At 46.0% G+C, this 27,087-nt stretch overlaps 1 protein-coding gene across 7 annotated transcripts in view; it reads right to left on the reverse strand.

Annotated features, from left to right (window-relative positions):
- The window catches only part of KANSL1 (KAT8 regulatory NSL complex subunit 1), a 97,047-nt gene extending 71,391 nt beyond the window's left edge, over positions 1-25,656 (reverse strand). For 2 of the 7 annotated variants that reach the window (XM_069751309.1, XM_069751307.1), the window contains exons 1-5: positions 25,622-25,656; positions 24,627-24,663; positions 23,220-23,307; positions 21,333-21,447; positions 5,572-6,550 (exon numbers count right to left, since the gene is read on the reverse strand). In XM_069751309.1, coding sequence (XP_069607410.1) covers positions 5,572-6,455 — 884 coding nt within the window. In that variant the 5' untranslated portion in view covers positions 6,456-6,550; positions 21,333-21,447; positions 23,220-23,307; positions 24,627-24,663; positions 25,622-25,656. Of the gene's footprint in view, positions 1-5,571; positions 6,551-10,489; positions 10,823-18,569; positions 18,707-21,332; positions 21,448-23,219; positions 23,308-24,626; positions 24,734-25,621 lie in introns of those variants that run through there. The other 5 variants (XM_069751312.1, XM_069751308.1, XM_069751310.1 and 2 more) reach the window with 4 other exon arrangements.
- Between the last annotated feature and the right edge of the window lie 1,431 nt (positions 25,657-27,087).

Consider the following 27,087-nt stretch of genomic DNA (forward strand, 5'->3'; position numbering starts at 1 on the left):
TTTTTTCTTTGCCCCACTAGGTTTAGTTCACACTGCGTCTAAGCAGTCCGTTAGACTACGTTACACCACGGCATAAACGCGGTGTAACGTAGTCCGTTACGGCCGCCATTGACAGCAATGTCGGACGCATCACTAGCGCATGCCCACAATGGGTGTACGCTAGGGATGTGCCGTCATTGAGTGACGGACCCGGAGACGTGGGCTGCAGCATTTCCGGGTCCGTCACTGCTAGCGCAGATAGAGCTAGCAGATGCTCTATCTGCGCTAGCGCGATGCTAACGTCGGCACTTACGCTAACGGGCTGCTGTTAGCGTATGTGCTGAACGGGCTGCTGCTAGCGCAATGTGAACCTGGCCTTAGGGTTACGGCTAGAATTAGGGTTAGAACTAGGGTTAGGGTTAGAATTAGGCTTTGTGCACACGGTGCGGATTTGGCTGCGGATCTGCAGCAGATTTGGCTGCGGATCTGCAGCAGATTTGGCTGCGGATCCGCAGCGGATTGGCCGCTGCGGATTCGTAGCAGTTTTCCATCAGATTTACAGTACCATGTAAACCTATGGAAAACCAAATCCGCTGTGCCCATGGTGCGGAAAATACTGCGCGGAAACGCTGTGTTGTATTTTCCGCAGCATGTCAATTCTTTGTGCGGATTCCGCAGCGTTTTACACCTGTTCCTCAATAGGAATCCACAGGTGAAATCCGCACAAAAACACTGGAAATCCGCAGGTAAAATGCAGTGCCTTTTACCTGCGAATTTTTCAAAAATGCTGCGGAAAAATCTCACATGAATCCGCAACGTGGGCACATTAAGGCGGGCTAGGGTTGGAAATAGGGTTAAGATTAGGCTGTGGTTAGGGTTATGGTTAGGGGTGTGTTGGGGTTAGGGTTGGGATTAGGGTTAGGGGTGTGTTGGGGTTAGGGTTGTGATTAAGGTTATGGCTAGAGTTGGGATTAGGGTTAGGAGTGTGTGTTGGGGTTAGTGTTGGAGTTAGAATTGAGGTGTTTCCACTGTTAAGGCACATCAGGGGTCTCCAAACGCAACATGGCGCCACCATTGATTCCAGTCAATCTTGCATTCAAAAAGTCAAATGATGCTTCCTCACTTCCGAGCCCCGACGTGCGCCAAAACAGTGGTTTACCCCCACATATGGGGTACCAGCATACTCAGGACAAACTGGGCAACTATTATTGGGGTCCAATTTCTCCTGTTACCCTTGTGAAAATAAAAAATTGCTTGCTAAAACATTTTTGAGAAAAGAAACATGATTTCTTATTCTCACGGCTCAGCGTGGTAAACTTCTGTGAAGCACTTGGGGGTTCAAAGTGCTCACCACATATCTAGATAATTTCCTTGGGAGGTCTAGTTTCCAAAGAGGGGTCACTTGTGGGGGGGTTTCTACTGTTTAGGCACATCAGGGGCTCTGCAAACGCAACGTGACGCCCGCAGACCATTCCATCAAAGTCTGCATTTCAAAAGTCACTACTTCTCTTCCGAGCCCCGACGTGTGCCCAAACAGTATCAGCGTACTCAGGACAAACTGGACAACAACTTTTCGGGTCCAATTTCTCCTGTTAATCTTGTGAAAATAAAAAATTGTGGGCTAAAAAATAATTTTTGAAGAAAGAAAAATGATTTTTTATTTTCACGGCTCTGCGTTATAAACTTCTGTGAAGCACTTGGGGGTTCAAAGTGCTCACCACATATCTAGATTAGTTCCTTGGGAGGTCTAGTTTCCAAAATGGGGTCACATGTGGGGAAGCTCCAATGTTTAGGCACACAGGGGCTCTCCAAACGCGACATGGTGTCAGCTAACGATTGGAGCTAATTTTTCTTTCAAAAAGTCAAATGGCGCTCCTTCCCTTCTGAGCCCTACCGTGTGCCCAAACAGTGGTTTACCCCCACATGTGAGGCATCAGTGTACTCAGGAGAAATTGCCCAATAAATTTTAGGATCCATCCTATCCTGTTGCCCATGTGGAAATGAACAAATTGAGGGTAAAAGAAATTTTTTGTGAAAAAAAAAAAAAAAAGTACTTTCATTTTTACGGATCAATTTGTGAAGCGCCTGGGGGTTCAACGTGCTCACTATGCATCTAGATAAGCTCCTTGGGGGGGGTCTAGTTTCCAAAATGGGGTCACTTGTGGGGAATCTCCAATGTTTAGGCACACAGGGGCTCTCCAAACGCGATGTGGTGTCCGCTAAAGATTGGAGCCAATTTTTCATTGAAAAAGTCAAATGGCGCTCCTTCCCTTCCGAGCCCTGTCGTGCGCCCAAACACTGGTTCCCCCCACATATGGGGTATCGGTGTACTCAGGACAAATTGTACAATAACTTTTGGTGTCCAGTTTCTTTTTTTACCCTTGGGAAAATAAAAAAAATTGTTGCTAAAACATCATTTTTGTGACTAAAAAGTTAAATGTTCATTTTTTCCTTCCATGTTGCTTCTGCTGCTGTGAAGTACCTGAAGGGTTAATAAACTTTTTGAGTGTGGTTTTGAGCACCTTGAGGGGTGCAGTTTTTAGAATGGTGTCACTTTTGGGTATTTTCAGCTATATAGACCCCTCAAACGGACTTCAAATGTGAGGTGGTCCCTAAAAAAAAAATGGTTTTGTAAATTTTGCTGTAAAATTGAGAAATCGCTGGTCAAATTTTAACCCTTATAACTTCCTAGCAAAAAAATTTTGGTTCCAAAATTGTGCTGATGTAAAGTAGACATGTGGGTAATGTTATTTATTAACTATTTTGTGTCACATAACTCTCTCGTTTAACAGAATAAAAATTCAAAGTTTGAAAATTGCAAAATTTTCAAAATTTTAGCCAAATTTCCATTTTTTGAACAAAAACACAAAAATTGTCGACCTAAATTTACCACTAACATGAAGCCCAATATGTCACGAAAAAACAATCTCAGAACCGCTAGGATTCGTTGAAGCGTTCCTGAGTTATTACCTCATAAAGGGACACTGGTCAGAATTACAAAAAAACGGCCAGGACTTTAAGGTCAAAATAGGCTGGGTCATGAAGGGGTTAAGCAACTTTCTAAATATTTTCTCATTAACAAGTTTTCTGTAGTTTTAGTGCTGCAATGTTTAAGTCCTTCTCTAGAGATCTGCAAAAAAAAAAAAATTTTTTTTTTTTTTACAAATCTGTCAGACAGCCCTCTGCTTTCCACTCCCATCGCTCAGTGTTATGATAGCAGCAAAGAGGGGCTTGTATAGACAGATCAGCAGTGGAGAGGTGAGAAAGCATGCAGTGTATCAATGAATGCAGAGAAACAGCCCTATAGAAGAGTAATAAGTAAAGTCAGCAGAACCCTGAAAACACACAGAGCTCACATCCAGTGTTTATTATTGGGAGACAGACGCACGCACAATAATAATAATAATCAAAAAGTAAACAAAAATAGAAACTTGGAACAGGTTTCAAGCTGCACATCAGGCGGTGTTAAAATGAATGAAAGCCTGAAGAAATATTCCCCCCCCCCCCCCCCCCCCCATGTCAAAAGCCTCTAAATACAATGGCCATCTACACCAAGTTCAGGATATTCCAGAGCAAATTAAGGTATAATTGCACTTTCCAACAACATGTGACATGACCAACATCAGTGGGTGCCGGAGTGCCAAAATCACCAATAATCACATAGCCAGTGACTGACGAGAGCGCTGCAGTCAGATGGGAGCTTCCTCCCCTTAGCTTCAGTATTTGGAGGGAGTCTTAGCATTCGGACTCTACACCGATCAGAATGTCGGACAAGTTTCTAAGGCACTTCAGATGTTTTGTGTAAGTGCAATTACATGCTAAAAGGTTTCCCCCATCCCCCCCCCCCCCCATCTTATTTAGCCCATAAACCCATGAATAGGTAATGCAATCTTGTAGATGGCTGGGGGTCCAACCTGAGACCATTGTGACAAAGGTGGATCTTAAACGCTTGATTAGAATGGAGCAGAGGGTTCAAGTCATCGTCTATGGGACTGCTGGAGACCAGAGATCCCGGCCCTCGAGATTGGCTGAACACCCAGCCATCATCAATTTACCACCAACCCAGAGGACAAATAAGTTGGGAATAATGCTCTATGAATTTGTATAGACTGGAAGCTACGAGTCTTAAAAGTTGTTGTCCACTACTAGGACAACCCATTCTTGACCTAAATGTTTGGCCTCAAAAAAATAAAAAAAAGCTTATACTCTCCTCCTGTGCAGATGCCGTTCCAGCACTCACATTCCTGGGTCTCCAGTGTGGTTCCTGTGACGCGTGAGCCTGGGGCCCAAACAGCTCTAGAGTCACCGTCTTCAGACGTTTTGAACATAGATGAAGTCCGGGCTGCAGCTGATCTCAGACTTCCTTTTCGTGTTCCATTTGTCCGATGGCGGGGCCAGTGATGCCAGCATTGATTGGGCAACAGGCTCACGTGTCAAACTCACGAGAGGCTCGGGATCACAAGTGCAGATACCGCAGAACAGCAGCGGCGAGAAGCTTTTTTTTTAAAATTTTAATCAAGGCCAAGTGTGGGGGAAAAAAAAAGGGGTTGTCCTAACAGCAGACAACTTCCTTACCACCATGAACGCTGTCTATACAGAAGCAATAGTCCTCAACCGACACCCATTCCTCTAAAATTCCCCATATACAAGCGTGCATATGTCTTCATTGGAAAGGGGAGAACAGACCTCAGCCAGATCCCATTTCTACTGCAGGACGGAACGGCAGTAGCTTATAACCCAGCCGATCTCATCACCCCCCCCCCCCCATCCCATCCGCCGAACAGTTCAGAGACAGACCGGATACTCCCATACACATTAAACACTAGATGATAAAATGGCGACTTGGAGGGGGGTTCCCATTTAGCAGATTTGTCGCCAGATTTCACATTACAAGCTTCATACAATATTAACTATATCTTAGACCAGTGGAAGCTGGTATACTTCAATCAGAATGGTTGTATAATCCATATATAAAAAGATATGATTTTAGGAGTACAGCTAGGGCTATGTTACGAGCAGGAAACCTTACAAGAATTGGAGAGCCTTTCTGACGGTATAAGATGTATACAATATTGTATGAAGTTTGCATTGTGAAATCTGGTGACAGAACCCCGTTGATGTGTATGGCCAGTCCAAGGAGCTATCGCCAGGATCCTTAAATACCTCATCTCCATTTAAGACCTATGTTCATAGATACTGCATGTCTCCCATACAAAAGCACTGAACAAAAACTGATCCATCCATAGTAAGTGGCGAGTAGGTGGGGGCTTGCAGTGCTGTGGTCGGCGGCCACCAGACTACCCACACAGCCGCTGGATCAGGGGCCTGCAAATCTGTTATTCTCAACTTTAATCTTGATGTGTTGGTGACAAATGGAAAAAAAAGCTAAAAATCCCAATCAGATAACATGGTTCTAATAAAGTCCCATTGGGAATAAGGTGGTGCCAACCCCAGACTCATTTACATATGCAGGTAATTGACAAGACCTAAAACAAGAAAAACTATTGACAGATCTGTCCAGAGCAACAGGAAAGTAGACTGTTCAAACAGATAAAAAATGATGGGTCACTATAGAAAAAGGAAACTACTCACAGAGGGATGTGGCTCTGCCGTGGATCCGCCTGCCTCAATTCATCCTCTTCCACATCAGAGTCCCCTCCTGAACTACTTTCTGTGGCATCAGAGTCAAATCCTCGCTCACATGCCTGTAGAGTTGCAGACCCCGAAAAGCTTAGTCTCTCCAGTTCCCCAGCGGTTCCCCTCAAAAAAGCATCCACACTGGCACTTCCCACTTCTCCTCTACGTTGGGCATCAGCTTTCCGTGTTACCACAGTCAAACGATTGCGTGGAGTATCTGGACCTCGACCAAAGGCCGCCCCGACCAGACCTCCAAGCTGCTGATGGAGATGTCGTTCAACCTGCTTGGCTTGGACTAGCTGAAGCCTCTTCTGAATCGAGCGTGCCCTCTTTTCCATCTCCCCATGGCGCCGTAGCAAGGCTTTCAAGCGTGTATCAGAACCATGCTCAACACGAGTCCCCTTCAGTTCATGTTCCTCATCAGGAGATCCAGGAGGAACAACTGGGGCTTTGACCCGAGGATCCAAAGCAGGAATGGCAAGGCTTGGGGGCTTATCCACAGCTGGCTTTGCAGGTCGTTTGGCCAGTCCATTTAAAGGTCCTCCTTGGCCCCCTCTCCCAGAATTGGCAATTCCCCTCAGCTCCTCCAGGTTGAGCTCCAAAATGGAGGTACGCCCCCGACACAGTGACTGAGACAAGATAGACCGAGGAGTGAAGACCCCAGCCAATTTTCCAGGCGCTCCACTATAATTTGTTACGAGGTCTGGTGGGGCAGGTGGAGAAAGACAGCCACCGTTGGTCTCACCAAGGGGGAGGGAGGACGATGGGGGCGCCAGCTTGAAGTGCAGGTTGTGGGCGTCAGGGGCAGGGTCAGTGAGAGCAGGTGCCATCGCAGCCATTCAGCACAAGGAATGGGGCAGGGGAGGGGGATGTTTCCCCAGTGGGGGGGCTGACGTTGGCCACACTGCCCCCAAGCAACTCCAATGAGGGGTACCTGGAGGAAAAAGAAAAAAACAAAAATCAACATGATGAAATTATAAAAAATATATATCTATTTATACAGTAATACAAATCTTAGGCAGTGAACCGTTATATGGACACCAGAAAAAGGACACAAATATATGAATTTAAGGGCAAAAATGAAAAAAAGAAAAGAAAAAAAAAAAAAAAATTACAATGCATCAAAATACCAGGTTTATCACTGGTCTCTACTTTCTTGTTCTTCTCAACACATGGGAAATTACTACTGTCGATCACTGGCCTCAGGCAGAAAATGTGTGCTGCAATTACGCGCCCGCGTGTCGGGATGTCGTCGCTGCCCCAGTCACGCGCCCGCCGGGATGTCGTCGCTGCCCCAGTCACGCGCCCGCGTGTCGGGATGTCGTCGCTGCCCCAGTCACGCGCCCGCGTGTCGGGATGTCGTCGCTGCCCCAGTCACGCGCCCGCGTGTCGGGATGTCGTCGCTGCCCCAGTCACGCGCCCGCGTGTCATCGATGCAGCAGGAGGCAGAGACCTACATGGGACTGGGCTTCAGCAGAAAGGGTACGGTGGGGGAATCTTGAGGAAAGTTTTGCTTTTTAATTAACCCAACATGACTAGGGGCAGCACGGTGGCTCAGTGGTTAGCACAGCAGCCTTGCAGCGCTGGAGTCCTGGGTTATAATCCCACCCAGGACAACATCTGCAAGGAGTTTGTATGTTCTCCCCGTGTTTGCGTGGGTTTCCTCCGGGTTCTCCGGTTTCCTCCCACATTCCAAAGACATACTGATAGGGAATTTAGATTGTGAGACCCATCGGGGACAGTGATGATAATGTGTGCAAAACTGTAAAGCGCTGCGGAATATGTTAGCGCTATATAAAAATAAAGATTTATTATAAAAAAAAAAATGCCAGAGTGGAAAACCCCTCAAAGTTATCAAATCTGCTGAGATTGAAAAGGATTCCTAGAAACGGGGAAAAAATAACGAATCAATCTAAAAACAGTAAAGGCCGACATCATTTGCCAAAGATACAAATGATGGCCAAAAACCGTACTGGATTTAGGATCTAGAAGGAAACAACTAATATGCAGGTCATGTTCTGGTGATAGGCGAGTTCTAGCAAGCGAACAGCCAGCCATTCACACAGCTATCCCAGCCATACAACCCATTGTCCTGCAGACAACCCCTTCCAGGATAAGGCCCTGTACCCCACGGATGATTTTGTCAGAAGAAGCCTTTCACGCAGACACTGCAGGAAACATGAATGGTCAAACTTGTAACACAAGAATGGCTTGGAACCACCAGAAAAGGAGAAGCTCACCTCTAAAGTTGGTGTGAATCGATTTGCAGGACCCGGTAAATCGGTTACATCAGCCATCTGTGGCTGCTGGATGGGAGCCCCAGGAGCCACCTTGTACCTCCTTGCAGCCATACACTTCTTTTGATTAGTCGGCCTGTTCTGACGTTTTTGTTGAGGTACATGGTGGTTCTCAAGACTCCTGTCTAGAAGCCACAGATTACCGACATGGCCAACGAACCGGGTCCTGCGATTGGTTTCCCAGCACTCTACTCATCTCCATACCGGCTCATAAAGGGATCCTCTGCCAGTTCCCTCCCCTGAGGAAGCACTAGTAGGATATCGGTACAGGCACCGTCTTCAGGAGACAAGCCGCTTCTCAGTCTATTCGCCTCCTAGGATCTTTGACTTCATATTTTTCATCCATTAGAAACATCACAAAACTAATTTTAATTTCAAAGTCTAGACTTCATTCATCACAACTCCACCAAGAAGTCCAACGTTGGCAGTCACCGACATACCAACTATTAGTATTTTGCATTGCTTACAGTTGAATGTCACCTCTTGAAGTATGAACTACAATTGTACCCATCAACATCAGGACAGAGCCCGTGAGTCCAGTGCTGAAGTTTGGTACCAAACCTAAAACTTTTTTGGTCATTTTCTATGGACGCCTATGAACAACATTCACAAGGTGGTTTCTCTACCGATCCATTCCCCCAAACAATCCACACCCCCAACCTGTGCCATCAGTTGTCGACTCCTGAAGCACAGTCCTTAAATGGTCCTTATTGTCCAGGCAAACTCACGACACTACAAAGTTACTAAACAAGGCTCTGTTCACATCAGTGCCAGGGCTGTGTTGTCGGAGTCCATTTTGGTGGTGTCGGAGTCATGGAAATTGAGGAGTCGGAGGTTTGGCTTACCGACTCCACAGCCTTGATCAGCACTGTGCTTTATGTCTAGTGCAGAAGTCACGATGAAAAGCCTAACGGGCAACCTATGGACTCCACTGACTAACAATGGTGTCTGGCGGGGAGCCACGGGGTCAAACGCTTTGATTAGATGGGAAATAAGAATGACATGCAATCCCATGTCAGATCCGCCAAACTGATACAAATGTGAACACAACCTATAGTAAGATAGTACGGTAATTAAGAAGCCAGAAGGTCCCCAGGAGATTCGGTAAGTTTAAACAGCTCACCCCCTGCAGGATCCAATATGGCTCCCGAATAAGTAAAAACTACCCAAAAAGTCATGTGCCACCAGCACATTTCCGGGCACAGCGGCCACCTTAGATAAATCAGATCCTGAAGGCCAAATATAAGGGGCCATCCAAGGTTGGTTTCACATCCAGAAAAGTCAAAAGATCATTTTTGCTCTAAAGCGAACAAAAAACCCTTAGTAGCAATTACACAAGACTCCCCCTTCCAGGGTGTGACACACAAGACATGTGACTGTCTGCAAAGCCAAGAACAATAATCTAGTTGGCCATGACAGTATTGCTGTGGGTAAAGAAAGAATTGCCCAGGATTAGAAAAACATGGCTGCTTTCTTCTAGAGCGCCACACCTGTCCAATGGTGGCATCTGGTATTGCAGCTCAGCTGGGAAAGTTATTAGCGCCAACATGCAATATCACACACAACCCGTGCACATAACTGGCGCCTTTTGGGAAGACTTTGTATTCTATACTAGTCCCACTCTTTAAGCCTGGAGATACACGGTGACTGAAAGCAAAGATCAGAGTAATCCAAGTGAATGGGGACTTTTTACGAGCTGCTGCTTGTGGGTAGTGGTGCCGCCCCATTCACTTACAGTATGCTGTGATCTTCAGTCGTGACCCCAGTGGCCGTGTAGCCCCCCCCTAAATCTGAAAAGCGAGGGGAATCAGCATTCATCGGTTCCCATACTCTCCACAAAGCGATGTCATTACAGACGGCCTAAGGAAACTCATGTCAGCAATAACAGGCAGGTAGAAGAAATCCCAACGTGTTCATCAGCACTACAGGGCGGCATAATAGTTCCAGGAGTGCTAGGAATGTAAGTCTGAGACAAAGGCCAAGTACCAGGACTCGCAGGCTTACAATCTACCCAGGAGTGTAGCAATGTAGTTAGGAGGGGTAAACAGAGGCGACAGCGCCAATTACTGAGGGCATGCAGGTAAACAGGAGGATGTATAGGCAGAGACCCGCTGGAAGCGGGCGAGAGGGTCAGAAAAGAGTGATGAGACAGGCAGGATCAATGCAGAACACAAAGGACCCAAAAGGAGAAAGAGCAGAGCTGGGTGGGATGAGACAGGAGGACCCCAGATCACCGGGAGAGGGGCTGGGGAGCAGATTATCACAAGGAGAGCGGGCAAGGGCGGCAAAGCCGTACTAATCAGCAGTCTGCGGGCAGGCGACCATGGCAGCCACACTTCCATCTGTCACATGACGCCCCTCCGCGTACACGGGGCTCTAGGGGGGCCACAGAACATACAGTGCCCCTCCCCCACCGACACACAGGTTCAGGGCGGTGGCATGCAAGGGGTTACTGGAGGGGACCAGAAAGCAGGGGCCCTTTAAGAGCAATTTCAATAAGGGCATTTAAAGTGGGCGCGGGAGAGGAAGGGGTTAAAAGGTGGGGAGCGCGGAATAAAAGGAGGAGAGACACTTACAGGAGTGTGGTAGTCCGGCAGCGCTGCCAGGAGGAGGGACGGGGGGCTCCGCACCCGGGGGTCTTCTTGTCCAACAGAATTCTTCTCCCCCCCCACAGGGGGGCAATAGGAAAGGTCGGGGGGGTGGATAATAAATAATGTAACGTGCTCCTTGTCAGAGAGTTCCCAGGACAGAATGCACCGAGCCCCGGGGGGGAGAAAACCCGCCGAGAGCCTCCCCGATGGGCAAAACGTGGGGCCCGGGTGCTGCAGTGGCCTCCCCCGAGCTAGCGCCGGATCCTGGGGAGGAGAGGGGCAAAATGGCGCCGTCAGAGACGGACGGAGAGGAAGACTGCGAGGGAGGGGGAGGTGGAGACTCAGAGTTCGGGGGGAGGAAGCGTGGAGAGGAGGGGCTGTCAGCACAGGCGGCTGCTCCCAGGCTCCCCCGTGTGGCCAGCACAGGCGGCTGCTCCCAGGCTCCCCCGTGTGGCCAGCACAGGCGGCTGCTCCCAGGCTCCCCCGTGTGGCCAGCACAGGCGGCTGCTCCCAGGCTCCCCCGTGTGGCCAGCACAGGCGGCTGCTCCCAGGCTCCCCCGTGTGGCCAGCACAGGCGGCTGCTCCCAGGCTCCCCCGTGTGGCCAGCACAGGCGGCTGCTCCCAGGCTCCCCCGTGTGGCCAGCACAGGCGGCTGCTCCCAGGCTCCCCCGTGTGGCCAACCTAAGGAATTACGGCGCAGTACAGAGGCGCCCTGTCCTGTCTGCGCCACCCGGGGGGCGAGTATCAATGTCATTACCACAAACCCACTTCATCATGGTTATCAGGGGCCAGCTTCATTTCCGCAGAGGAGCCATTCTGTACATCTTTAGACATTATTTACAGAGGTGTAAACTTAAAACTCGTGGGCAGCCATCAATGCAAAATGTCCAACAGGCCGCAAACTATCCGGAGTCTTTTATAGTATTGGGTTCACATATGAACTGAAGGGAACTTTTGGGCCCCCTATAGTTATGGTTGTCTGGGACCCTCCATAGTATCAGTATCCACCTTGTGACCCTGATAAAAATGACCATAGTGTACAGCAATAAATAAGGGGGTATCTACAGGGGGTGCAGAGGGCACATAGGAGGGGGAATTTGGAAGGTACCCAGCTCCAAATTATTCATTGGGGCCCAGGATCCGCCTTTAATAAGGACTAGCTCATGACAGGAAAACTTGTAATGCAGCGTGCGCTATCCAGAAACATCTGATAATCCATAGACCATTAATGGTAATTTCTGTAAAACAGCACGCAGTGGATGCAGCGCACAAGCATATGGTTCTGCAGAGGACACCATTGCACCCCTGCCCGTGTGTGAAGACAACTGCCTTTACCATGAGGAGCAATGAGAGGATTTTAGGGACGGGGCAAAGCCCCTGACCGGCTATGTGTAGTGACCACGTACGCAGGAGAAGCACCCGGCAGACGGACCGGGTTCAGAATTGGGTTAGGAGACTATTGTGGTGGTCAAAATTAAAAATGGGGCTAAACCCTTCAGGTGAAAATGGAAACCTTCTGAAAATCTCTACAAAGCACATGATGATATTTACAATGATGTAGCAGCTGCCAGAGCATGATGGGAATTGTGGTTCCACAACAGTCAGCATTGAAGACCACGGTGTTAGTCCCCAACCAACAAGGATGTGAAGGGCTCAAAGATTTCAATACACAAAGTCACAAAGCAGCTCCAGGGCAGAGTCTCACAGATCTGCGCAATCAAAGCAAGTCCTAAATAAGATGGTTTACACGGACCGCCCGGCAGCACTATACGACCGCCGATAGACAAATTACAGATGGGTGGTTGGGTAAAAGCCTGTGTACACCGGCAGACAGAGCTCAACGATCGTTAACAGATCACCCCATGTGCATGCCTTGCCATTGTTCTCAGCAGCACGAGTCCTGTTTACACAGAACAATGTGCTGCCGAAAATTATTTTTATGCAAACTTAAATATCATTTCTCCCGATTAAGGAAAGCTATTCATTGTAAGGTCACACTTGCGCCGGGTATTGATGCGAGAGACTCGCGCATCACACTCGCAAGTGTGACCCCGGCCTAAAGGTAAAATTTTCACCAAGCATAAGAAACCCAGATATTTTACCCCTTAAAGGGACACTGTCACCTGGATTTGGAGGGAACAATCTTCAGCCATGGAGGCGGGGTTTTTGGGTGTTTGATTCACCCTTTCCTTGCATGCTGGCTGCAATATTGGATTGAAGTTCATTCTCTGTCCTCCATAGTACACGCCTGCGCAAGGCAAGATTGCTTTGCACAGGCGTGTACTATGGAGGACAGAGAATGAACTTCAATCCAATATTGCAGCCAGCATGCAGCCAGCGGGTAAGGAAAGGGTGAATCAAACACCCGAAAACTCCGCCCATATGACCCAAAACCAGTCCCGCCAAATTCAGGTGACAGGTTCCCTTTAACCTTACCTGCCAGTCTCACCCCAGAAAAGGTGTCACAGATCAGATAAAGTTATCGGTGCTGCTCACCTCTCGATGCGATAGTGAGTGGTGTCGGAATAACCCTGGTTTATGTTCGCCTCAGTTCACGTGTCCAGTAGTCAGTCGTTAGAACGAGTGATGAGTGAAGGTGCTCGGATAAGGTGTTATCTGAGCATGCTCGGGTGCTAACCGAGTGTCTTCAGCTTGCTCGAATAATATGTCTGAGTACCCGCGGCTGGTCGACAACCACAACACATGCATGACTTACCTGTCCGTTAGGCCATCCTTGCATGTGTTGCAACTGTCGAACAGCCACGAGACAAAGCTAAGGGGACTTGTGCTTTTCACCAAATTAAAATATCAAAGAGTTAATTTCAGTTCTTCAATACAAAAAGTGAAACTCCTATATTATATAGAGTCACTACAAACAGAGTGATCTATTTCAAGTGTTTATTTGTTAATGTTGACGATTATGGCTTACAGCCAATGAAAACCCCAAAGTCATTATCTCAGTAAATTGGAATACGCCAACATCAGCTTGAAAAATGATTTTAAAATCCGAAATGTTGGCCTACTGAAATGTATGTTCAGTAAATGCACTCAATACTTGGTCGGGCTCCTTTTGCATCAATGCGGCATGACATGGAGCCGATCAGTCTGTGGCACTGCTGAGGTGTTATGGAAGCCCAGGTTGCTTTGATAGCAGCCTTCAGCTCGTCTGCATTGTTGGGTCTGATGTCTCTCAGCTTCCTCTTGACAATACCCTATAGATTCTCTATGGGGTTAAGGTCAGGCGAGTTTTCTGGCCAATCAAGCACAGTGATACTGTTGTTTGTAAACCAGGTATTGGTACTTTTGACAGTGTGGACAGGAGCCAAGTTCTGCTGGAGAATGAAATTTCCATCTCCAAAAAGCTTGTCGGCAGAGGGAAGCATGAAGTGCTCTAAAATTTCCTGGTAGACGGCTGCGCTGACTTTGGTCTTGATAAAACGCAGTGGACCTACACCAGCAGATGACATGGCTCCCCAAACCATCACTGGTTGTGGAAACTTCACATTAGACCTCAAGCAGCTTGGATTGTGGCCTCTCCACTCTTCCTCCAGACTCTGGGACCTTGATTTCCAAATGAAATGCAAACTTTACTTTCATCCCAAAACACCTTGGACCACTGAGCAACTGTCCAGTTATTTTTCTTCTTGGCCCAGGTAAGAAGCTTCTGGTGTTGTCTATTGGTCATGAGAGACTTGACACAAGGAATGCGACACTTGTAACCCATGTCCTGGATACGTCTATGTGTGGTGGCTCTTAAAGCAATGACTCCAGCAGCAGTCCACTCCTTGTGAATCTCCCCCAAATGTTTGAATGGCCTTTTCTTAATCTTTTGAGGCTGTGGTTATCCCGGTTGCTTGTGTTCCTTTTTCTACCACACTTTTTCCTTCCATTCAACTTTCCATTAATATGCTTGGATACAGCACTTCTTTATTAATGGCCTTTTGTGGCTTACCCTCCTTGTGGAGTGTGTCAATGGCTGCCTTCTGGACATCTGACAAGTCAGCAGTCTTCCCCATGATTGTGGAGCCTACTGAAACAGACTAGGGGACCTTTTTAAAACAATTAGGAAGCCTTTACAGGCGTTTTTGTTAATTATCCTAATTTACTGAGATAATGACTTTTGGGTTTTCATTGGCTGTAAGCCATAATCATCAACATTGACAGAAATAAACCCTTGTAATAGATCACTCAGTTTTAATGACTATAGGAGTTTCACATTTTGTATTGAAGAAAATAAATAAACTTTTTGATATTCTAATTTAGTGAGCCGCCCTTGTATTATTCTAGCACGTCGAAGTCACCCGGTTAGCACCTGAGCATGATCGATGTCACCTTATCCGAGCTCGTTCACTCATCACTAGTTAGAACGGATCCAGTAGTAATCCAAGTTGTGCAGACACAGCATTTTAGGCCGTTTTTGAATAACGGATTTCAGCTGAATCTATTTTTTATTTTTTTTTAACAGAATACAGATCATTAATCAGCCATCCGTCTCATTTGTAACGGATCCTTTTTTGCTTACTGGATCCAGCAGAGATCAGTTATTTAAAAAGACTAAAAAGTTGTATCTGCACAGCCTTTTTGCCAACAAATGGCTGCTGGATCCATTCTAACAGATTGTTACTGGACATGTGAACAGCGCCTTACTAAGATAAGCCGTCACTTTGTTATGAGTGGAGGACCATCTTGTGAGACCCCTTCCCAACATGACAACACTTTAGCAGCTGCTCTGAACAGCATTGGTCGCATCTTCTCAAATGACAGGGCTGTGTTGCATGGACAGAAGTTATGCCATGGAGGGCAATATTGTGCCCACACGTTTCAGCATCGGTGAAGGGTCCATAATGAGATAATTACTGCATCTCCAATTTGCAGAACCTACAAATTTACACCAACCAATAAACACCATCAGAGTGTGGTATCCCCCTCGATGGCATGGCTGTGGACATCTTGCGGTGTAAGAACACCAGTTGAATGGGTTAGACTGAGAGCATACGGTCCCGTGGCTGGCGAGTGCTGCAGACAGAACGGTGTGTGCACTCCCTGCAGACATCGGTGTAGAGCATACAATGAACACACACCTGGATGGCGTGACACCACTCCCTGGGAATGTTAATCGCTCTGCTGCGGCCTTTTCTCAGTATGGCAGGCCAGTGACAGCAGTACGCACCTTGTGCTTGTAGACCTGGATTGTTCCATCAGCCGTAATGCCACAAACTGACAATTTCCTACAAGTTGATTGTATTAAAGGATGGTGTGGGTAAACAGCAAGGCTGCCATCACTCACATTGTGTTACCTATAGCCTGGTGCAGATCCCAGCACACTTGGAGAGATCTGCAATCAGATGGGGTGGTCTGTGCACGTCAGACAGCAAACAGGACGACCCCCCGCACAGAACAACTGCCACCAGTCCTGATGCACATGGCCATTTTGCAGTATGCACGGTTCGGGGCTAATTTACGGACCAGCATAGTGCATGCAATTAAAAGCAGTTCCTGCACCCATTCGCAGATTGGACCGCGCATACATCCAATCAAGTCTGCACGTTGAAGATGTGACTTGCTTTTCATTTCTGAAACAGGTCTATGTCTCAATTCATACAGTGATGGGCGAATGTCCTTGGATCAGGTTTTATCTGAGCATGCTCAGGTGCTGAGTAACTCCAGCATGCTCGAAATATATGTTTCATTCCCTGCGGCTGCATGTCTCGCGGCTTTTCGACAGCAGCAACACATGCAGGGATTGTGGGTTTGTTAGGAAATCACTGCATGTGTTGTGGCTGTCTAAAGGCCCAGAGACATGCAGCTTTGGGGTCTCTAAGTTATTCGAGCACGCCGAAGACACTCGGTTAGCACCTAAGCATCCTCGGATAAGACCTGATCCGAGCATGTTCGCTCATCACTAATGTCTATGCTGAACTGTAGGAACATATGACAGGTCCTAGCTGTCACGTGCCATACATACAAACATCCCTGCTGAGAGCAGTGATTGGCTGCAGCGGTCACAAACACTTCAGAACATGGTGGTGATCAGTAGAGCTAAATCTGTGGGTCGTAGTTACTGCCTAATTTTATATCACTCCCTGCTCTAAAATCCAACAAACCCCATCAATGACTAAACATATGCTAGAAGGTCATCCCTTTCACATACCCTTGGCCAGTTTACACCCCAAAACTAACGAGGTGTGGCATCTAATATATTGTGTAGGATTTTTTGTTCTAAATTGTAGTGTATGGCAGTCATATTTCCATGCATGAGTGGACATCAGCCACATATAGCCATATATAACCTTGTCTGGAGCTGCCAGATAATTTCTGCATTACACATTCACCTTTGTGCCAGATGCAGGCGCTGCAGGTCAGACATACCTTACAATGCCTCCATAGGGCACCATATTGCTTCTTTCCCCTAAAAACTTCGCTCCAGCACAATATATTTTGGAATATTCTCTCGTCCCATAAGGGCTCAATGCAGAACTAATAAGACAACTATTTGCTCGCTTCTTCTCGTGCGTACAAACAATTTTTACTACACTTTTTTTCCCATTCTGCACACTTAAAGCAATATTTTTTAGCGCGACCCTCGTTTTCTCGAGAGCCCGGCCCAACGCAGCTCAGGGTAAGCATTGCTCTTTGTTCTCTACTGTACAGCCCTGCAGGATATGTTGACACTATAAATAAAAGCACACTGTCAGCAGCTGCAGCGGTGGCCACTAGAGGGCCACCTCCACAGGCCAGGAATGCACCAAAGAGCCTCCCGCGCACAACACAAACAACCTAGGGAGGGCGTGATGTCACAGAGGGGAGAGAGCAAAGCATGCAGGGTAATGTAGTCCTGGCAGAGCCCACAGGCACAATGCACAACAAGCATGCTGCTGCCTCCAGCTCAGTGCAGCATGTTCCTGCTTACAGATAGGGGCTGTATCTGACTCCCACACTGCGGGAGCACCAGCCTAGCATTCAGTACACTGCGCCGCAGCTGGAAATCTGCAGTGGAGGAAATGGCTAGCAACCAAGCTGGCATGTTAGAAATTCAGACCTGTATTGCATGTGACACTGCAGATCCTTCACTTACCGGGGGTCACCCTAGTGCACGGGGCTTGACGTATCGCAGAAAATGACAGCGCTGTGCAGAAGAGCTCGCAATCTAGCGGACGCTGGCTATGAGAGTAATATGAGATTTGACAATCGTTACTTCATAATTCCGCCAAATTAATCCCATCCCAACACAGGCGACGCTCCTCACCCCACACAATACATTTGGGATTAAAGCCGTCATCATTATACAGACCGCTCCTGGAATAATTATCCCTTTTTCTATACAATCCAGGGGTGTCCTGGCAATCTACAGGCGGGGGGTTCATTGTGCTAATGGAAAACAAAGCGCACATCGCCGTAGTCTGGAATTCTATCACATTAGACATCAACCACGAGGTCACAGTACATTAGGCAAAAAACCACAGCCTGCCCGATAGCACTGCCCATTTACGCCACCATGAAACTAACCCCCCGTCTCAGTTTCGCTTCGTTTTCATTTACACCGATAAGAGTTTTAAAAATGAGCAGATATTAGTAAATCATTCATCTCATCCCCCAATACCTCGCTGACAACTGGGTTACATAAGAGTTGTAATTCTTCAATGGATTGGGAAAAGATACGTACAGCAAATGCTAGAAATAGAAGATAAAAAAGGAAGCCCATTAGGAATCCGAATAAAAATCCGAAAAGGGGGCAAGGACGGATATGTCATGTTAATAGATAAAATAATAATAATACCGCCCCAAAAACTACAAATCCCATAACACCCTATACAAAAAAAAAAAAGTTCCTGAAATACATATCTTTAAAAAGTATATTCATGAGTCTGGGTCATGCGAAAAGTGAGAAGGGGGCTGGCCTGCAGAGCTTACAGCTTTTGCAGCAGGATTGCGGGGGTTTGGTGGGGAGGGTCCTTAGCATGGCAGGCTGACATGGAGGGAAATTCCAAAACAATAGAGGTAAGGAAGGCGTGGACCTAAAGCAAATGTGGTAGGAAGCCCTATTAAAGGCAAAGTGTGTACTTACAGGCAGACGAAGGGGTGCTCCTGGGCGCAGGCGAGGGCAAAGCTGCGGATCTCAGCACAGAGACGGCGCCGATCATTGCTGCTGCCTCTGAATCATATTCCAGCTTTGCACTAACCACACACAAGCTGCACTAATGTGAGCTCCTGCAACACCCCCTCCCCTCTACACCACCAGGATGAGTCCACGGAGCCCCCAGGGGAGGACACCATGCACTTCTACGCCTCGCAAGCATGACACACCAATAAAGCAAGCTAAGGAAGCCTTGCAGGGCTCTGGCCAGCACCACGGGCGCTTAGATAAAAAGCACTTAATGCATTTGTGCCAAATGAGGCAAACATCAGCATGTCTGCAAGAACAGCTCTACCCTTTCTGCCTTCTCAATTGGTATTTCCAACTGCTGCTTGCTCAGAAAAATGGGAGTGCAGTACCAGGCTGTGGCCACCAGAGGGGAGCGGAGCTTACACAACGTGTCATATGCTGGAGTTCATTTACCACCGGTCTTATTACGCAACAGGCGTATAATGCACGGATTACACGAGCTGCTAATATCTGACGCCATAAGGCCGGGTTCAGACGGCGTACACTAAATCGCCTATTTACCATCCAGACGATTCTTCTTCCGTACGCAGTCGTTTTGTACATCTGTGTGAACAATTAAAGAATAAAAGGCCAAATACAGTTTCCTATGTTAACAAATACAGTAATTAGGCTAATAAATAGGACTATGCACCATGTGATCCAATTGCAAATAAAAAAACCCTACTCTCGCGTTAACACTTTTGCTTTAGTTTCTCCTTGGCAGTAGTCAGTAACATCCATCTGTTGCTAAACTGCAACACCTATCATGCCTGTATAATAATAATAATAATAATCTTTATTTTTATATAGCGCTAACATATTCCGCAGCGCTTTACATTTTTTCACACATTATCATCACTAGCAGTAGTCTCAAGCCCGTGACTCTCCAGGCATGCTGGGAGTTGTAGTTTCTCAACAGCTGGAGATTAGAAAACCTCCTGACATCCAATGGTCCCATGTGGGGGATATTCACCCAGTACCCGGTTGGAGAAGAATCCTATAAACGTGGACACACAGTGCAGCTGGCTCTATACATGTGAAACAAAGTCATTGCAGGATATCGGCCGTGTGACTGGTGGCACCTCGTGGACGCACCCAACGCCAGACTTGCTACAAAAGACGCTCCAGGAAACAAAAAATGTCAGCATTTCCTCAAGTCTCTTCCCCTTTGAATACCTTTTGCAGTCCCAAAAATATGTTGCGTGTAAAGACACTAAAGGGGCTAAAAGTGCCCATTCTGTAGATCAGTATCAGTCCCAACAACCGTCCCAACCCGCCAGATCTAGAAATTATCACCTATCCTGTGACTAGATCATATCTTTGCTGGGCAACCCCTTTAAAGCTTGAAATCCCTTTAATCCATTTTTTTCACTGAATCCCAATGCAAAATTTCTACAAGTAAGGTCGGGAGACACATGCGAGAAATACGGCCGAGTCTCGCATGTTAATACCCGACATTGCCGGCGTCACTCAGGAGCGGAGCGTGCGGCCGCATAACAATACATGGAGCCGCATGCTCTGCTCCTGAGTGACGGCGGAAGTGCATGCGAGATTCGGCCGTATTTCTTGCATGTGTGATCTCGGCCTAAGGTTAGGGCTCAGCAGAGACTTTTGGTAAAATCATGGGTGACCAATTGGGAAAAAACATACATGACAACCGTGATCATGGACATTCATACTAATCCATTGCTTTTATAGTAAGCTGCATTGGAGCATATGCCAAAGGCTACGTGCACACATTCAGTATTTGGTCAGTATTTTACCTCAGTATTTGGTCAGTATTTTACCTCAGTATTTGTAAGCCAAAACCAGGAGTGGGTGATAAATACAGAAGTTGTGACGTGTTTCTATTATAATTTTCCTCTCCTGGTTTTGGCTTACACATACTGAGGTAAAATACTGACCAAATACTGAACGTGTGCACGTGGCCTATAAGGCCATTCACACAGGCAGGTTATGCCAAGCTGATCACGTTATAAAGGCCACAGTGGAGAAAATTTGTCAGAACTCAGCAATTGTGTATGGGGGGCTTCACAATTCTCCCCAGACAGATGATGTTGGGGTAGAGAAGGATCAGCACCATTGAATTTAGGAGGCCGATCCCTTTGGAGATGAGCCGCCACCATAGGAGTCTAACAAGGTGTCTCATAGACAATACAGGAGAGCTCGGCTGAGCGTTACTGTATATGAGGTAATTAGGGAGGACAGCTGTGAACTGAATGAGCAATCGGCCGACAGTTATCTAATGTGTATGGGGGTCTTACCAAGTTAACCAGCACTTGTTTAAAGCTCCCTTTACACAAGCCGGTGCGTAATGTATTGGGATGAGCCATTTTTAATACGATCATATTATACGGTGATTTTTGTTGCCGACAGTTATTGTTTGGCAGCATTAAAGAGGTGATTAGCCCAAAAAAAGTCCCCTGCTTGTTTGTAGGCCGATCACCGCCATATTTACATGTAATCAGGAACAAGCGTTCTTATTTAGGAAGGTTATCGGCTAAAGAAAAGGGTCTTTAAGGAACCGTAGGAACCTAATGGTGTCTATACACACGAGTATGTACCGCGAGACCTGCCATGTCTAAGTATTTACCTATATCCAGCCATTACATATAGATTCTCAAGCGAATACCTGACTGGCAAAAAAAAGGGGCACTGTCCAGATATCAGATCTGTCCTGGTTACCTGCATCCAGAAGATCCACATGTTGATGGCAAGATATTTCTGTCCGTGCGTAGTCATGACGCCAAAACCACATAGAAACACGCAAATGGCCGTATCCAGCCTAGGAAAGGAGCATCTGTAGAAATAAGAAAAGCCATATATTATGTATGACAGCTAAAACGTCCCCAAATGGAGCAACCAATCAGATTTCCCTCAGCTTCAAGGGCATGCTGAGAACAGTAGTTCCACACCGACTGGAGAAGCTGGGGTTGGCGATCTAGGCCGCAATGACACACAATAGGCCTCATTTATCAAAAGTGTTTTTCTTGCCCATAGCAACCAATTATAGCACAGCTTGCATTTCTTAAACTGCTGTGGTAAAACGAAAGCCGAGCTGTGATTGGTTGCTATAGGCAGACACTTGATGAATATGCCCCTTTAGAGTATGGTGGCATTTTTCGCTCTGTATTTTTTTAATGTATTTTTTGGAGGAGTGATGAAGAGGGGCTGACTCTGAGGCCATGTTTATCAGGAGTCTATAAAACACAGTAATGAAACACAAGTTCCTGTTATTGCCTTTTAACCCAGAACCCACCACAGTCATTTTTTCCCCACAATTTCATTGTTGTCAGAACAAATATGGCAACACTAAATTAAGTTTTTAGGCTGTGTGCACACGTTGCGTTTTTTTCACGCTTTGTTCGCTATAAAAACGCATAAAAAAACGCATACACTATGCATCCCATCATTTAGAATGCAGTCCGCAATTTTTGTGCACATGATGCATTTTTTCCGCAAAAAAAACGCATCGTGGTAAAAAAACGCATCGTTCATTAATTTTGCGGATTTTTTGCATTTTTCCCACTATTTAATGCATTGGGAAGCTCCGGAAAAAAATGCACAAAAAACGCGTCAAAAACGCGCAAAAAACAAGTCAAAAACGCGAGAAAAACGCATGTGGATTTCTAGCAGAAAATGTCCGGTTTTGCTCAGGAAATTTCTGCAAGAAATCCTGAATGTGTGCACATGGCCTAAATGTTATACACCTTTATCCCCTTCCCAACATCCAACCCTTGTTGGGTGCGGGTATATTGTGCACGCTCAGGAGCTGAGCCCGCTTCATGCCCGACAGATGTCGGCTGTATTACCAAATCAGCATCTGTCTGTAACATCAGCGATCGGAGCCAAGCTCCTAATGCTGCTGTTTAACCTTTCACACACACACACAAAATAACAGTAATGGCTCTTGAAAAAGGAGGATGAAAATTTTTTTTAGCCCTCTGCAATTCTGCCATTGTTTGTTGGGATTCATTTTTACAGCGTACAATTGTGCAGGAAAAATTACATGATAATAGGATTCTCCAGGTCAGTTCAATTATGGCTATACCAAACTTACATAGAATTTTTTTTTTTAAATAAGTGGTGGAAAAAAAATCGAAAGTGCGTAAATATTTTTTTCTTGTGTCACCATTTTCTGAGACCCGTAAAGCTTCTAGTTTTCTGTCAATGGAGCTATCTCGGGGTTTATTGTTTGGGTGGTGAGTTGATGCTTTACTGATATCATTCTGGGGCACAGATAACTTATGAATTGCATTTTGTTGCCTCTTTTTTAGGTATTTGCAATAAAAAAACATCAAATCTGGCATTTTGTTTTTACGACACTTACTGTATGGGTTAATTAATTTGATATTTTTATAGATCGGACTATCAGACATAGCGAGAGCAGAAATGTTTATTTTTAAAAGGGTAAAGGGGATTAAAAAAAAATCTAACATTTTTTTTTAAAATGTATTAGTTCCATAATGGACTTGAACCTACAACTGTATGATCGTGTATTCTATATGCTGCAATACTGCTGTCCCCCCTCAGGCTAAGATACATGTATGTTTATGCGTCTGGTATACTTACCTCACTGACTGCTGCTGCATTCTGTATTTCTCACAATTCCCACTACACAATGTTCTCATTCTGTATGGTGATACTGGGATGTTTTGTCCTGAAAATAAAAAAAATAAAAAACACTCAAACATAATTTTTACTGTAATAACTTATATAAATTACGATCTGATTGGATCCATCACATCTTATGCACATTATTGTATTTTTTTTTACATTTTATTTTTCTTAAACATAATTTGTATTTCCCCTCTGTCAACTTTAATTTGCATCTGTATAGCTCTCTCTGATTTTTCTAAATTTCCAAATGGACCAGCGAAAATGATGTACTTGTATTCTGAGTATTTAAAGGAGTATTACAACTTTTCATATAATGAAGTTATACAATCCTGCCTTGATTCCGCTCAGTTTTCAAGATCTCTGCTTGCTGTTATTCAATGGGAACCATTAATGTTTGCTTCCAAGGGATATAAATGTGACAGTGTGGTTCTCTTCAGTACAGTGACCCAAAAATCTTACTACTACTCTTTTAATCTCTAGAATACCTGTAAGGCTACGTTCACATTAGCGTTGTGCGGGGCAGCGTCGGGCGCATCCGCGACGACGCATGCGTCATGCGCCCCTATATTTAAGATGGGGGTTGCATGGACATGCGTTGTCTTGCGTTTTGTGACGCATGCATCATTTTGGTGCAACTGTCAGGGCGCAGAGGACGCTGCATGATGCAGTTTTTTCTGTGCCAAAAATCATGCAAAAATGAACGCATGCAAAAACGCATGCACAACACAGCTTTTTGTGACGCATGCGTTCATTTTTGCACAACGCTAATGTGAATGTAGCCTATGGCCACATTCACACAACCATATTTTCAGTCCATGTGCTGCCGGTGAACAAAATAGATAGCACTAAAAACCAATGTTGTTCAATAGGGCGAATGTCCGTATGAGAAAAATGTCAGCCTGAACTATTCTTTTCCGTGTTTTGGATAAAACTCGCCCATTCAAGTCTATGGGTGTTTAAAAAAAATGGGATCCCATACGGATCAACCCTATATCATCACATTTTTATGGATACTTTACCATTGCTAACTTACAAATTTGTATTTGTTCTCGTAAATTTTTCATAACTGCTGATGTATAAAACTGGATGACATAGCGATGAATTAACATCTGTATTTTCTGAATAAGCATTGAATAATTTTTTTTGCATCCTTGCGTGAACTTAGCCGGTGTTGCTTGAAGTTCTTAAGGGGAATGTGCCATCGGAAAATGACCTATTGTTTAAATCATGCTTTTGTGTTAAATATTTTTTTTAAAATTTGGGGCAATGTTTTTACCCCCACTATTATGATCTGTATTAAAAATAAAAATCAGAAATCTTGTCTATTGTGATTGATGGTTCCGGTGCTATCAGTATTACCTGTCTCTGATGATAAGGAGTCAGCTGAAAAATCTTCCTGAAAGGAAAAAGTATGAGCCCAAATTAGTCCTTTGGCGGTCCAGACGGCAAGACCGATGCAGAAATCCCAGGGTCATTCTAAGATTTCCTCCCTTGGTTCCACATCAAACACAGAGCTGATTTTTTTTTTTATCGAAGTAAAAAATGCGCAGTGTGACTGTACCCTCAGGATATGGCCACATGGTTCTTTCAGGAAGGTCTGCTCTGATCCCTACCTGAAAAAGCGCTAAATGTTCACATTACTTACGTGCATGAATATTTCCGCTGATCACTATATGGATGTATTCATTTATGTCCCTATATTGGTAATTATATACGTGCGTGGTTAAATAGAAATACATGTGCAGATGAGCATCATATAAAGAAATATATATATGTATATCTATGTGTAAAATGATTGATGTGCAGGAAGAAGTATTACTGGCTGTGACTACACGTACGTATGAATATTACATGCAGATATGGCCATTCATAGGTGTGAGCGTGTGGATATATGTATGGCTGTATATATGTGTGTACATGGTATATATATATATATATATATATATATATATATATATATATATATGATTCTATGCACTTGCAGGGCGTATACATATTTATGCATATCATTAGGTGCGTGCACATGAATGTGTATATCTGTAGCTCAATGCATGTGTTAACCCTTCTGATGCCTGATCTTCCCAGCCTGCCCCTCTGCCAGCTGCATCCTGCACTATGCCCTGGCACAGAGTATCACAGCCCAGCTGATCATCCAAAGTTCCAGTATCTGGCCTGTTTATTGCTAATGAAGACAGCGGCATCTACTCCAGCCATTCTCCACATCCAGCCACTACAGTGCCCCATACCTAGCCAGCCCCTGCTTCCCTACATGCCCACGGGTGCCCCTCTCACCCCACCCAGTGCCACCTGGTGCATGAACCCCACTCCCCACGCACCCCTCAGCTTGCACCTACCTGCACAGCTCAACCAGGGCTGCTGGCTACGGCCTCTCCCATCTCCCTCCCCCCTGACACTCTGATTGGAGAATGGTGCTGAGCGCGTTACCGGATTGGAAGACGAGCTGTCAGTCAAGACTCGGAGGGCAGGCGAGTGGGCGGGGTTTAGCGCCGTTACTGTGTGCCTGCCTGGTTTTAGGCTTGTGTTTAGGGGGGAAGGGGGGCAGTCATGTCATGGGGTGAGAGTGACCCCTGACTGTGCCCCTGCCCCTCACTATGTATACATGTACACCCAGTGCATAGGAGAGAGGATGGGAGTAGTAGTGGGAAGTGCACCCCTAGCCCCATATATCACAGCAGCCCTCTGCACCCCCAGTTCTGTGGGTCAGCATGTTATATCCCTGCCTGCTGTGCCCATTGGTGCTGAGCCCTGAGGGCCTGTTAGCAGTGGCCATGTGTTATGTGCCCACAGACCAGGCCATATTCCCTCTTCTGGGCCTATGTTTACATTAGTGGAGAAGCCGATGTAAATTCTGTGCCAAAAATATCAGAAATTCACCCTGCAATATTCCTGCTTTCCAGGCATCAGTCACAGGGCCACCACTTATACTATCAGCAAAGTATGTGACCCCCCGGCCACAGAAGAGCCCACGTTTGCTGCCAATATCTGGCCTGGCTCGGGAAGTCTGATATTAGGAAATAAACGACTGACGATAGTCTCACAAAGTGTTAAATATGCTCTATAGTGCTCGGTGAATAAGCCGGGGGTTGCACGGCACGTGGCATCCTGTCATGGCATGGCCTCATGTGATTCCGGTGGGGTCACGCTTGGGCACACGACGTAACTCTCGCCAGGAGCCAAGCTTGGAGTATTGGTCGCACATGGCGAGCTACCTTGGAATCATAGACCACAATATAATGTGCTTGTGACGGCAGTGTGCTGCAGATTTGATTTTCTTTTTTTTTTCAAAGACAAATCACAACCCTGAAACACGGTGACTCAGTGGTTAGCACTGCAGCTTTACAGCGTGGAGTCCTGGGTTCAAATCCCACCAAGGACGACATCTGCAAGGAGTTTGTATGTTCTCCCCGGGTTCTCCGGTTTCCTCCCACACTCCAAGGACATACTGATAGGGAATCTAGATTGTGAGCCCCATCGGGGACAGCGATGACAAGATCTGTAAAGCGCTGTGGAATTAATGGCGCTATATAAGTCAGTAAAATAAACATTTGCACTGCAATTATGTACAAATCACGGAGCTCTTGTGTGACTACCTGAGACTTGATGCCGCATGGCATAGACTTACAGATACCCAACGGCCATGTGATATGCTTTTCGATTCAGGAAGACATTTTCCCTAATGCCAGAGCCACAAGCCTCATGATTCAGAGCCCGACTCCATTTTTGCAGCTATAAAATGCTGCAGTGTTTCAGAGAAAACCATACTTTGGGATTGTGGAAGACGCCGAAGCCACTAGGATGA

The sequence above is a fragment of the Ranitomeya imitator genome, chromosome 2 (genome assembly GCF_032444005.1).
Source record: "Ranitomeya imitator isolate aRanImi1 chromosome 2, aRanImi1.pri, whole genome shotgun sequence".
NCBI classification, from domain to species: Eukaryota; Metazoa; Chordata; class Amphibia; order Anura; family Dendrobatidae; genus Ranitomeya; species Ranitomeya imitator.